The sequence below is a fragment of the Centroberyx gerrardi genome, chromosome 19 (assembly GCF_048128805.1).
Source record: "Centroberyx gerrardi isolate f3 chromosome 19, fCenGer3.hap1.cur.20231027, whole genome shotgun sequence".
In the NCBI taxonomy this organism is placed as follows: Eukaryota; Metazoa; Chordata; class Actinopteri; order Beryciformes; family Berycidae; genus Centroberyx; species Centroberyx gerrardi.
In genome coordinates, this window is record NC_136015.1 from 25,137,401 (window position 1) to 25,152,171 (window position 14,771).

At 44.0% G+C, this 14,771-nt stretch overlaps 1 protein-coding gene across 1 annotated transcript in view; it reads right to left on the reverse strand.

The window, feature by feature from the left end:
* Positions 1-12,790, reverse strand: part of col14a1b (collagen, type XIV, alpha 1b) — a 208,527-nt gene extending 195,737 nt beyond the window's left edge. Inside the window, 3 exon segments of the mRNA XM_078290196.1 lie at positions 1,863-1,979; positions 9,728-9,837; positions 12,739-12,790. Of these exon segments, the coding sequence (XP_078146322.1) occupies positions 1,863-1,979; positions 9,728-9,809 (199 nt within the window). The 5' untranslated portion in view covers positions 9,810-9,837; positions 12,739-12,790.
* Positions 12,791-14,771: the final 1,981 nt, after the last annotated feature.

Here is a 14,771-nt window from a genome sequence, read left to right on the forward strand (position 1 = left end):
TACCAGAGCCTGTTGGTAAACTCCCCATTATCCCTGTTCTGAAGCAGAGTGTTCAAGATAAGAAGCTGTAAAGGCTTCACCGACTCAGGTTGATGTCGAGAGCAAACTGCTGACAAAACTGAAGCGAGTCTTAAGTCAAAGTTTTCATCCATTTTTATCGTTAGTGTAGCAACGAAACTTGCAGACAGAAAAACAAACCAGGTGCCATTGCCTGTGTTTTCAAACTCAGAGCCAATCATATGGCTGCTTCTGGCTCCACAAGGTCTTTATATCCAACACTCCAGACCTCCGTTAGTTTGAGGCGGAGGTGTGGCTACGCGAGATTAAAACTTCACTGATTGGCGAAGCTGACAACCGGCTTGACGCTTCCCGCTGTCTCCGACCCCCATTTCCTCCAAGCCAGTGGAGCTGAATGACTGGAATGAGCTGCACACTCCCACCTCACTTGGGACGTATCCTTAAATACTCAAGTTTTCATCCCTCATGTCATGTTTGTTATCCTGAGTAATTCCCTAAAATCAAGGCGCTGCACAATCGCCCCAAGCAACAAAAAAACTCACAAGAAACTCTAGATATGGCTTTTTCTCCATCGAGCAGAATCAAGTTGTGCTTTACTTTTAGCTACAAAAAAAATATTAGGTTTGTATTATGTTACCATGGCAACTGTGACATATTCCTACTGTATTTAAGCCTGACTGAGGCAAACGGCTTAGTATTTCTTCTTACCCAAGGAATCAGTCTGAGATGTTTGTTCTCTAAGCCGTTTTCCTAAACCTTGAAAAACCTGGAGTGAAATCCCCTTCTGAAAACCTGCAAGCTTCCACACCCTGAGCAGCAGAGCGGTTACATCAGATCCTGTGTCGGGTTACATGCCTCTCTCTCTCTCTCTCTGCGGTGTGAGGCGGCTCGCAGGTGAAAGACACATAAAAAAGGTTGATTTGTTCTCCCTCGGGCCAAGAGGTTTAACTACTGTGAGGTCCCAAGTGCATAACTAGGATTTTTGTCCCGCAGCAAATGACATAAATACTTAAGATGATTTGTGAACGGCAAAGTGAGTGTGAAACCTCCTCGATTCGTCCTCTATTGAAGAGTCTAGTTTGGGCGCGACATGCATTTGTGCTACTTTCCAACACTGCATGCAGCACATACTGACGCAAGCCGTGCTGTAAAGACGCATCATCCCTCTGCGACTGCTGCTGAGGGGCCGCTGAGCAAGGCACGACACAACCAGCTCCTCCAGTGGAGCTTCTCGTTCCCCGTCAACTCTCCCTGGATCAATAAAGTTTCAACTAGAAGTCACTCAGTAGAGCGCAAACCTCCGCCAACACTGAACAACCGTCCAACTTGCAAAGCTGCAGCCTCTGTAACGATTTATCCTTGTTTAACGTTTTTCTTCCAGCTTTGATTTTCTGACAAATAGCATGTGAAAACAACGCTGTTTAGCAGCCGACTTGGAAGTCCCGGATCTGGGACTTCCAAGTCGGCTAAGAAAGAAAGAAAAGAAAAGCGCTAAGGAAACGTTGCGGAGGCTGCAGCTTTGCAAGATGGAGAATTGTTCAGCGTTGGCGAAGATTTACCTGTCTGAGTGAAAGGAATCTACACAGACCTGATCAGCTGATGTCTGGGCCGAGGGATACGGTATCTGATCTGTCCACCAGATTTCAGCCAAATCCATTCCTAACTTTTGAGATTTTTGTCCGACAGGTGAAAACATCCACCTTCCAACTTCACAGGCGAAGATAAAAAGAGAGCGTGTAGAGGGAATCGTAATCCTCCATCTATCCAGCAAAGCAACGAACACGGTTATCTTTTCCTGTGTGAAACATGGACTTGTGGGTATTTTCCTGATCACTGGATCTTACCTGGTCTTGTGGTATAAATCACTTTGTAGCGTTCAAAGTCTCCTTTCGGCTCTTTCCAGGAGACGTGCAGCGTGCCGGGAGCCTGGACTTTAGCACGAAACCTTCGAGGAGACGAAACTGGACAGAGAAACAACAACAGCAACGGCTTAAACAATAACTGTGAGAAGAAGCACATTTTAAATGAATGAATGAATGAATGAATGATTCCTATCATGCAATGTGTATTCGTACAATATTTTCATCTTAGTAGTAGGAAAGGTTATTGTAATTATTAGGGGATATTAGGGCATCAAAAGCAATGGAAGGAGTTCAATTTTGTTCAATCAAAAAACGGCCAAATATAAAAACTCAAGCACAGAGTCTTGGTTTTATGCACATGGCTTAAGGTTAAACTTTTGACGGAGCAGTCTTATAAAAGATATACAATTCCCAAACACACATATGTGTTACTTTCCAACGCCACATATATTAATAACACCATATGCTGTGTCAAACTGTGTTGCGATTAACAGATGTTTGCGCTGAAAAGTGACAAAAATGTACGCTTTTTTCCCCCTGACTCAGACACGAATCGGCCGGTCGGGAAGTTTCCCAAAAAAAGAAAAACGGCGTTATTCCCCCCCCCCCCCCCCCCCGAATCTGCTCTCCGTCTGTCTGACTGTGCCGCTGCAGCCGCCATCCGCCGCGGCGCGCAGAGCGACTGCGAGCGAGTCAGAAGTCAGATTGAACTCCCTCCAGAGTTTTTGGCGGCGTCGAGGCGGGCGGACGCTCCATCTGTGGTTTTTTTAACAGAAGACTGTATCTCGTCCAGGCGGGAGGATACACATAAGAGAGATTAGCTTGCACAGATGTCACATTAAAAAGTAAAGTCCCATTCTCCTCCTCCTCCTCCTCCTCCTCCTCCTCCTCTTCCTCTTCCTCCCACTCCTCTTTTCTGGGGTATTGACAAGCCGTTCACTGTGTTCGTCTCTGTGGGGAAACGGTCGGTTCTTTTTCATTTTCTGTGCTCCACTTATCGTCGGCATCAAAGCGACGCCCCTGCCTCTCATCCTGATTAGGTGTTGGCCCTATCAGCCTCTTCTCTCTCTCTCTCTCTCTCTCTCTCTCTCTCTCTCTCTCTCAAACCCACACCCTCTCTTTCCTCCTCCGTCCCTCCGTCTCCCCTTTTCTCCCTGTCCCTGATCTCCTTCTCTGTCTTTCTTCTTTCTCCCTCTCTGTTCTCTCTGAAAATCCTCTTCTGAAGGGAAAAGAAAAGGACGAGGAAAAAGAAGGAGGGAATGCGACTTTCTTTCAATTGCGAGGAGAGGGGGGGAAAAAAAAGAACAAGAACAAGGCACCAAAGGGAAAGGCACTGGAATAGCGTCGATACACTATTCCTCTCCTGTCGTCAGCAGGAGCGTTTCAGATCTACAACACAGAGCGACTAGATCCACCGGGCTGCTTCGCATTAAAAAACACTTTACAGCGGCTCTAACCTGTGTTCTGACCCATGGAAAAGTTTGTAAGTACACAATAATACTGCATTTCAGAGTTTTATCGCATACCTAAGCAGTATTGTTGTGTTTTTACATGAATTCACAGGTTAAAACACTGGAAAAAAGGGCCATTGTAAAGCAACATTATAACCAAAACCACATTTCCAGGCTCAATTACCACAACATCCCATCATTTTCACACAGGCAGAGACAAATCCCACAGAATAAATATATATATATGTATATGCAGACGCAACACATTCCCCGATCCAATTTGGTAAGAAAAAACCGAAATAAATAAATAAATAAATAAAAGCAAAGCCAGGGGGTGAAAAAAAAAAAACACAGCGAAACCCACAAACTCGTTGGTGTGTTTGTGTCCTCATTATGAGGTGAGCCATCTGCTGCCGCCGACTTCTTTAAATACCTACACTGTGATTGACGCCGCGGCTCTGGAGCACGATAAACAACAGGCTTAAAGGGATGATTCACCCAAAATAAAATGAGAAAACATATTGACATCAGACGTCCTCGTTAAACACGCTCCTTAAAAGGGAATGTGTCGTTTTCAGCGCCTCTCTGAGTCCTGTTTGGGACAAAATACACATATAAAACATTATGTTAAAAACAACATATTAATGTTGTCATTAACAGATGAGCTAATCTTAACGACTTGCTGCATGAAGAGAAGACTTGAGACTTGACTTGACTTGGGTTCTGGTGACTTGGGACTTGACTCTGACTTGTACTTTGATGACTTGAAAAGGTTTCTAAAGTCTTGACTTGACATCTTGTGTTTGTGTAAATGACTTAGATTGAAAGTGATGAGATTTGTTCCAGCGGACGACTGAATTTAAATTCTGTTTTCTGAATTTGTATGGAATGATTGAATTTATTGAAGTTGAAACTGATTATAGAAATCAAACTCATGATGCTCTTACCAAGTTTTTATCCTATTAAAACCATATTGCATTGAAAAGTCCTAGATATTTAGTTTTCTTTAAGATATTAAATTGATACTGGACTCTTGATTTGTTCTGACTTGACTTGCTGTTCTACATTTAGACTTGAGACTTGACATTAATGACATGGACTTGACTTGATAATCTACATTTAGACTTGAGACTTGACTTGAGACTTGTGCCTCAAGACTTGAGACTGACTTGGGACTCAAAACGAGACAGACAGATGTGTTGGAAATGACTTTGCCTTTTGAAGAGTGTGTCATTTTCTTTAGCTTTTCTACACAGTTAAGAGTTATTCAGTCGCTCGTCTGCATTTCTTCCACAGTGTGGGATTTACTCGAGCCGATCAGACGTCTCAGTAGTATTTTGGGTGAACCGCCCCTTGAAGCGTGTCATTATCTGCAGAAAGCGACTTGTGTAGGTATGCAAAGAAACTTCAGTTCAGCGCAGGAAGGATAATCCTGATTTGAATGGAGAGAATATGAAGCCGGCGCATTCAACAGCAGGCAAAAATATTTATATATAAATACACATAAAAAAAAAAAAATACTGTACCAATTATCTCACCAACCTGAGGATGAGAATGAGGCCGGGGATTCGGCTCGGGGTTTAGCTCTCTGTCTCCGAAACAAAGGACATTCTCTCTCTGGAGAATGTCGCTCAAATCCCAAATGATACGAGGAGCAGATTTGTGCCGTTCGGTTTGTACTGCATGCGAGAGTGTGTGTGTGTGTGTGTGTGTGTGTGTGTGTGTACAAAGGGGTGTGCAGGGTGTGTAAGTGTGTACGCATGTGTCTGTGTGTGTGTGTGTGTGTGTGTGTGAGCATGAATTATGGATGTTCACCCTCGCGCACATTTGGACGAGTGTTTTCTTGTGTATGCACGTAAAAATCTCTGTGCACCTTATTCCATATGGCACCGGTGGTTGTTTTTCTCACACCTCTTAAGAAGACCTGCCAGTTCCTCAACAGCACGACAGACACACACACACACACACACACACACACACACTCACACAGAAAGCCCTGGATCTTCTCCATGAGATTGTATTCTCACGCAGAGACAAGTATTGGATGCTGAGCAAACAGCCTGGCGAAGACAAAAGGCCTCGCCCATAGAGACAGGAACTTAATTCTCATCTATTTTTCATGAAGAGTCTTGAGCAAACAGCCGGGCAGAGCGCTACTGCGGGCTGCGGAGGTGTCCGTCGCACCCGGGGGAGCCGCGCGGCGAGTCACACGCGGAAAGTTCGAGTGCATTTTAAATTATCGGCGAGAGAGCGGGGGGGGGGGAATCGGGGGCGGCGGTAACGGGTGAAGGGACGGCGCTGGGCTGGGGAGAGAAAACGGTAAAATCCCCATGGGCCAGTGGGAACCTTTGAAGGGCAGAACAGAGGGAGGATGGGAAGTTTTCCCCCAACTCAAAGAAAACTCTGAGAAACTTCTTTGCAGATGTCTTTTTTAAGAAGTAGCACCTTTGTGTTCTCGCTGCCAGGAGCTGCTCCCCACGCTCTGAAAGCTGCTACCTGCAGCATTTAACATCAATAAATCATTACCACTTTAACTTCTACACATTAGTATTATCACCGTAAACAAACCAGAGCATCAGTGAGCAGCCTGTCAGCCTCTATCAGCCTCTACTCTGCATCCTCCATAGTTTCTCCACCTGGTGGATCTGGAGGGAAATCTGCTGGATCGCTTTACGGCACAAAACAGGAAGAGGTTCTGTTCTTCCAGAGCAAACGGAGCTAAAGCTGAAAGAGTTTCTGGCAGCAGATGGTGGAAGGAGGGAAAGGAGGATGGAGAAATCACTTCCAACATGTTGAGGGGAGGAGGGGGGCAGGAAGCAACAGGGCTGATGGGAAATGTAGTCTTAATGTGGAGAAACACTAGAACTAACAATACTACTGGTGTGAGACAGAGGAGAACAATTATCTCCTGGACTCATTTGTTTAAGGTAATTTGACAATGATATATTGATGTTTAAAAATGCTGCATGTAGCACCTTTAAAAAGAAACTGTCATCTTCAGTGTGTCTAATTTGAGTCAACACACATTTGTGTTACTTTTCGAGACAAAATGTTAAGAACAAATATGTCACTAACTGAACACAACAACATAAACTGGTCTTGTCCCAAAGTATCCGCATCATTTTTAAGAGTGTAGTTATGTATATTACACATATCTACCTATGCTAGGTGTAGCATGACATCGGACTAATCGCTAAAGATTTGGAGGCTGGGGAAAAGATCATGAGCATTCCTGTGGTCACTTTAATCAGACTTGTGTTTCATGTGGAGAATAAAATATTATTCCAGTTCAGACACTGGGAAATTCCACTTCCATTTCCTCTGCTTCTGATCATTTGAGTGGAATGTCAGTATGTTTCTGAACAGAAATAACATGATGAGACCCGGCAAAGCTGCTACTGAACAACTCTGACATCTGACCACATTCCCCACTCGCTTTCCCCTCCAGGTACAGAAACCTGCACACACTTTTTTCAACTTTCATTCTGCAGGGGGAAAACATGAGTAATGTGCAAAAAAGACTGGACTAAGCTACTAAATCCCTATAAGGATTTCTTGACAGGTGTTAGGTTGGAGAGGCACTAAGTACGTGACTAAGTAATTACTTCATAACGGCCTTGAATCACTTGCCTATATCCTTGGGTGACAGGATTGTTGGAGTTTCACGTCTTTGATCTATCTATCTATCTATCTATCTATATATATATATATCTATATTTCTATCTATCTGTTCTAAAGTTAGCCTGTCATGCTGTATTTGTGTTTGGTGTTTTTCTGAACTTCTCACCTCATTTGAATCCTCTCAAACTAACATTTAGCCACAGAGCCGAAGCTGGCAGAGCTTCCCAGTGGAAACCATCCAAGTTATAACTCCTCATTTCCTCCTGGGTCGCCGCTGCAGCCGAGGCTCGCTCACTATAGACTCTTCACTGAGGAATGCTGCGGTTCCCTCGGGTTTACAGACTCTCTGGCCAACATCGAGCAAGTGTCTCTTATTATAACAGACTTGTTCTGTTGCACAAGTATCAGGCTGCACCTTCGCTGGGCTGTTATGGCTGCAGATTGGAATTTTAGTTCTGTAAACATTTCTTGGAGGCAGAGGCTCAACCAAACCAAAGTTTGGCTGAGTTAAACCTCAGTGGGCGGAGCCAGAGAACCACAGTTTGTCTGGTTAAGTAACATTAGACTGAAGCTCAGTGAAAAAGACAAGAGGTAAGAGAGGAAGAAGCTAATATTATGAAGCCTAGCGCTCTGCTGCTAACTGAAAAAATACAATCTATCATACTAAGTTATCTAGGTTAGCTAGTTAGCTAGCTGACCTTCAAGTTCAAACTAGCCATACTAGCCTATAGCTATCTAGGTAAGCTAGTTAGCTAGCTGCTAACCTTCCAATATCAGGAATATGATAGACATGAATGAATGAGGAAAAGAAGTCATTACATTTATATTTTTTAATCATATTTTGACCAGAGTTCCCTCTTTTCTATTCAAGTTTGACAGTTAGCTAACTTGCGCAAACGGTGGTTCTTTGGCTCCGCCCACTGAGGTTTAACTCAACCAATCAGATTATTTCTGCCTCCAGAGCAGCTCTGCCTCTGAGAAATGTTTGAATAACTAAATCTAGAAAAATAATTTTTGCACACCTAAAAATCTTTAAGTGACAAAAACCAAAAAGGTGGATATAGAGAAACAAATATAATCCCACACACTGTCTACACTGCATAGTAGTCTACTTGACAGAAACGTGTGCAGGATTATATTTCTTTCTCTGAATAACTAACTCTACAATCTGCTGTTGTGGTTAAGGCACAGTATCAGCACCATGCTGTATCTGAAGGGGTTTATCATGGTTGTAGTACTGTGTCAGCAGGATCTGGTTTTCCACTGGGACACTGAGCAGGTTTAGTCCTGTGTGCAGACTTTACTCTGACTCCACCCTTTGGAAGTGTTCCAGCACCAAATATGTTTGGGTGCAGCACAAGTAACAAACTGTGCACAATGGAAACATCAATCTTTTTGTGTTTTTTTTTTACATTCATAGACCAGATTTGACCAGCCAACAGTTCCTAGACGTCACAGCACACTTATGCAATAGATAAAAATAGATAAGAGTGATCTAAGATCCATGACCAGGTCTTCTTTATAATAACATGAAAGGCAAAACTGACTCAAAGTCAGCGCTGCTATTCTGAAACACTCGATGAATATCAAACCAGCAGAGCGCTCCGTTCACCATCAGCATGATGGAGAGAAGCTGTGTGAGACGGTGAAAGGCCTCGGTAAAGATGAGTACAGTTAATGATGGAGTTAGGGAGGCTTGTCTGTATGTTAATGAGTGAGGTTATGTGTTAATTGCGTTATAAGTTAATTGAGTTAAATGGGGTGAGAGATGTTGGCATCAGCACATGGATTTACAACATCAACAGACAGACAGGACGTTACAGGTGAGCTGCTCTCCTGCAGCAGAGGAGTTACGGTCAAACAGTTAATGGACTAGAGGAGTTAGACAGGAGTTTCTTTCAGACTGATTCATGTAACGTTAGTCGAGTCAGTTAATAGGTAACAGAAGGGCAAAGTTTCTTCAGTTTCAACAGTATGATTCACAAGTTTTCACATCTGAAACCTCAGTTACACAGACAGAAATCACACACATCTCACAGGTTAGAAAACGGAGCCACAACAAACACAGACAGTAACACACATTTTTTTATGATTATGATTTTAACATCAAGGCTTTTCCCTTTGAGATAGACACATGTGGGTAAAGGCACTTTTGTCTGGTAAAAAAAAAAAAAAAAGGTGATTGAGACCAAAGCTGCACATCAAAATGGAGACATACAACACTGATATTCACAATTCAACCCACTGAGTAATACCATGAGTACGACCAATAATACCTCAGTTTCCACAGCAAGGTCACACTGAGCTTAGCGAGGCTAGCAGCCAATTCAAAATGTTCCTATCACAAGGCTGAAAGCAGAGGGGCATACATGGAAGAACTAGTCTGTGCTTAGCCCTGTCTGGCCCTTGTTAGCCCTGTATGTAAATGAGGAAACTATTCTGTTGCTAGCCCTGATTGGCCCTATAGTGGAAAGTCTTGGCTAGCCCTGTTCGGCCCTGTGGTAGAACGCCCTGGTTAGCCCTGTTTGTGGAAGGCCCTAGCTAGCCCGTTTGGCACCATCTTGGGGAAACCTTATCTAGCCTTGTGGCACCATCATGGAAAGACCTGTCTAGCTCTGTTTGGCCCTGTAATGGAAAGCTATGTTAGCCCCGTTTGACCCTCTTTGCCCTGTTTGACCCTCTTAGCCCTGTTTGGCCCCGTTAGCCCTGTTTGCCTATGTGCGGCCCTGTTAGCCCAGTCTGGCCCGGCAGTGGAAACTCTCGGTCAGGACTTACCTTGGCCCTGGGCCGACTGAGGGAAGACAGAGAGCAGAACGAAGCCCAGCAGGCAGAGACTCAGTCTGACTGACAACTGCATCCTGATACTGCAGAGAGGGGGGGCACACCTGGGGGGGGGGGGTCGAAGAGGGGTGGGGGGGTGGGGGGGCAGGACGGCAGGACGGAAGAGAGAGGAGAGGAGGAGGAAGAACAGAGGGGGAAGGCGAAGATGAGGGGGGAAGAGAGGAGGAAGAAAGAGGGGAGGAGAGGAAGGAGGGGGAGGAGAGTGAGGTGAAGAAGAGAAGAGAGGAGAGGAGGGAGCAGGGAGGGGAAAGAGGGAAGAGAGGAGGGAGGAGAGGAGGGGAAAGAGGGGAGAGAGGAGGGAGGAGAAGTGGGGAAAGAGAGGAGGGAGGAGAGGGAGGAGAGGTGGGGAAAGAGGGGAGAGAGGAGGGAGGAGAGGGAGGAGAGGAGGGGAAAGAGGGGAGAGAGGAGGGAGGAGAGGGAGGAGAGGAGGGGAAAGAGGGGAGAGAGGAGGGAGGAGAGGAGGGGAAAGAGGGGAGAGAGGAGGGAGGAGAGGTGGGGAAAGAGGGGAGAGAGGAGGGAGGAGAGGAGGGGAAAGAGGGGAGAGAGGAGGGAGGAGAGGAGGGGAAAGAGGGGAGAGAGGAGGGAGGAGAGGGAGGAGAGGAGGGGAAAGAGGGAAGAGAGAGGAGGGAGGAGAGGAGGGGAAAGAGGGAAGAGAGAGGAGGGAGGAGAGGGAGGAGAGGAGGGGAAAGAGGGGAGAGAGGAGGGAGGAGAGGAGGGGAAGAGGGGAGGGAGGAGGGAGGAGAGGAGGGGAAAGAGGGGAGAGAGGAGGGAGGAGAGGGAGGAGAGGAGGGGAAGAGGGGAGGGAGGAGAGGAGGGGAAAGAGGGGAGGGAGGAGAGGGAGAAGAGGAGGGGAAAAGAGGAAAAGAGCAGAAGGTTAAACACAGTGAGAGACAGGATTCAATTAATGTATGAGAGAGAGAAAGAGAGAGGGTTAAATGTGTATAAGTGCATGCATGCGTGTGTGTGTGTGTGTGTGTGTGTGTGTGTGTGTGTGTGTGTGTGTGCAGTTCCACTCTGCATGTGTAGCTGCATGCAGCAGCATGAAACCACCTGCAAACAAAACCACACTGTTACCTCTAATTATTCCAATTTACTGTTTAGTTCTGGGCTTAAAGTGGTGATCCACAAGATCCTGGGTTTTCTTGATTTTGGCAACAGCTTTGGTGATAAGCGGTCATTGATTGATTGATTGATTAGTTTATTAAAGTGTCACACACACAAGCTGCCCAGCCCACATGCACTGACATGACAGAAACAAGTTACAGCATCATGAAAAAGAAAAAGATTCTGCGAACTCTGGAAACTTTCTAAAACATACTTGAAGCTTCATAATCATCCAGCCAAACGTTAATTCATAAAGACAGAAGTCATTTTGCTGTACAACACATTTCATACATCAACAGTAGAACCTGAATGAAATGAGTTTTACTGAACTGAACGTGTGTGTTCATGTGTTTGTTTCTGTCTTACATGTTCAGGCTACATGTGTGTTTTTTAGTCTTTTCACTGTGAAGCACTTTGTACTTTGCGTAAGAAAAGCACTATAGAAATAAAGTTTATTATAATTAGCTAACGTTGAACTCAATTTATGACTATATTTAGACATTTGCCAGCATATTAGTGGATGGAGGTGAAGCATATAAGGAAGTAATTGTTAACAAATTGTCAGTAATTGCTTAATGACTAAACACAATTAGATTTTTAATGAAAGAACCTGTTACCATTACTAAGTTTAAATGTGATATTCTCTCAAAAAAGTAGGTAGCCTGGGTTTCAACCTTGCCACTACGTGTGTGTGTGTGTGTGTGTGTGTGTGTGTGTGTGTGTGTGTGTGTGAAATGCATGCATGCCCTCTTATAGCTGCACCAAACCCGAGCCGTTCTTCCCTGCAGGTTCAACTAACAGAGCAATCGCCTCTAATTGGACTAATTGGTTTCCACTTAAACTGAGAAAACAGCCATGCAACAAGAGCAAACACCGAAGAGATACTTTCTAATGAGAAGGCAGAAACCTGTGAGACTGAGTGTGTTTCAGTTAATACTCTGCAGGAATCTGACACCTTCCATTTCAAACTTGTATCTTCCGTCATTTTTCAATTTCAGGCAATTTTCAGTGTTTTCTGGCTGTGAATGACACTTGAAATGTGGCAGTTCCCACATGTCAGCATTAGCATAAACTGTACATCCAATAATGTGACTGGAAGATGAGCAGAGTTAAGATTTTAGGACGACTGAGAAACTGACAGCAGCACTATAATCACTATAAAATCCCTATAATATTCCTATAGGGAGCTGTAGTGTGTCTGTGGCTCTCTATAGTGAGTTTACAGTGACAGAGTTTACAGTTATCATACTTTGCAATTTTATTTCCTATGATATCACTACAATATTCCTATAAAATTCCTACGGGAGCTTATAGTGCGTCTATGATTCTCAATAGTGAGTTTATAGTAAGATTATCATATGGTGTTTTTTTTTTTATTCCTATAGGATATTTATCTGTAGTTAACAGTTTTGTTGATACTGTGTTTGCATATCCTTCTAAAGTTTATTATAGGATCAATATAGATATTTATAGGGTGATTTGCTTCAATATCTGCCCGATCAATCAAAGCGCTCTCTCACTACTTCTGAGGTGAATTCAGTAGTAACCAACAGCCAGTTTACGCACTCAGAAGAAAGCACGAGCGTCCAATAAGTGTGAAAAGATGACAGAAAAAATGAGTATATCATTACCAAAACCCCTCTCTGTTTACAGTAAACAAGCGCGGCGGAAGTTTCCTTTGATTGCAACTGAAACACAGGTGAGATTTCCATGTCGCGCCATCCGCAGCAGAGCGCGTGCAGAGCGGGGAGAGGTGTGGACGCCCCGCAGGAACAAAATAAATCTCCTTTTGCGGATAAATCTGCGTGAATAAACAGCGAGAATAATAAAACAGCTTTTACCTTTTCAGAGCAGAAGTGTCCGGTCATCAGCTGATCCACCGGCCGCGGTCTGAACAGCTCCGGTCCCCAACACGACTCTGATACTCTGTTCACAACTCTCTCCTCTCCCTCTCTCTCTCCCTCTGCCGACCAGGGTCAAGCTGCACAGAATAATACACGGCACTTCCTGTCGCCGCTTTCAAAATAAAACCTCGACTGACGACCATTATGTTGGGAAATTAAAAGATGGGAAAGCTGTAACCTCCAGTCAGTGGGCATCGTGAGGAAAATGATAATGATGATGATAATAATAATCCTCATCATCATCATCATCATCATCATCAGTCATAACCATCATTATCATCATCATCATCATCATCATCATCATCATAAATAAATAAATAATGAACCCCTCTATTCTCTCTCTCTCTCTCTCTCTCTCTCTCTCTCTCTTTTCGGCGGAGCGGCACTCTTGCCAGGCAGGAAAGGCAAAACAGCTGTGGCCGTGCCGAGCAGTTCACCATTAACCGGGAAATTATGCAAGCGGGAAATTCAAATAAGATGCAGATTAATGGATTAGCCTGGCTCCAACCAAATACCCCCACCTCCTGAAAATGAAAAGAAAAGAAAAGAAAAGAAAAGAAAGAAAGAAAGAAAGAAATCTGGCAGCAGCTCGCAGATTGCAGCGCTGGGTGAGGCAGCAGTCTGGGGCCGAGTGAGCCGGACCGCCGCGCCACATTCAAACAGTCGATTTCCAGAATAAAATTGGCGACATTTGCAAAATAAATAAATAAATACATTGAATTGCTGCCCACTCTGACAACCTGCTTTCTGGCATTAAAGTAAGGCTCACATGTTGCATTTTAATATCTATAAATCATTATCATATTAATTTTGAGACATTAGTATAATTCCCGTAAACAAACCAGTCCATCAGCGGTCAGCCTGTCAGCCTCTATCAGCCTCTACTCTGCATCCTCCATAGTTTCTCCACCTGGTGGATCTGGAGGGAAATCTGCTGGATCGCTTTACGGCACAAAACAGGAAGAGGTTCTGTTCTTCCAGAGCAAACGGAGCTAAAGCTGAAAGAGTTTCTGGCAGCAGATGGTGGAAGGAGGGAAAGGAAGATGGAGAAATCACTTCCAACATGTTGATCCTCTTCAGTGAAACCAAAGAATCAAACATCCTCTTTGCAAATGTGGTCTTAATTTTGAGAAACACTAACACTAACAATTGTCTCCACCATGGGCTCATTTGTTAACGGTAGGCTAATTATACTAATTTCTCACAATTAAATTGACTTTATTGATTTAATATAGTGTTTAAAAATGCTACACATAGCACCTGTAAATGTGCTTTGTGTATCCTTGTATGTAACATGTTGCAATATAATTAGCAGAGTAGAGTTTTAGTTACACAAACATTTCTGGAGGCAGAAATAATCTGATTGGTTGAGTTAAACCTCAGTAGGGCGGAGCCAGAGAAGGAGGGTTAGTTTTTCTACTAACTGAAAAAATACAATCTATCCATACTAAGTTATCTAGGTTAGCTAGTTAGCCTAGCTGACCTTCAAGTTCAAACTAGCCATACTAGCCCACAGCTGTCTAGTTAGCTAGCTGCTGACCTTCAACATCATGAATGAATGATCATTAATGAATTAAAACATTACGTAATTGCCATTTGTATTTTTTATTTAGCCTACATTTTGACCAGAGTTCCTTCTTTGCCACTCAAGTTTGCCAGTTGCAAAAAAAATGTTTTTTATTTTTTTTATTTTTTTTTATTGCAACTGAGGTTTAACTCAACCAATAAGATAACTTCTGCCTCCCAAGCAGCTCTGCCTCTGATAAATATGCGCATGACTGAAACTCCAATCTGCAGTAAAAATCACAAAACATCAGATTTATTTCCATGGTGACCAATTCCACGCTTTTATTTTGAAGGCAGAGTCGCTTCACTTCCGGTCCTGCCGTGGCTGCGTGCGTCCGGCTTGACGCGGCTGGTCCTCTCAGTTGAGACTTGCAGCGGACTGATGGGTGTTTCCCGCTCCATTC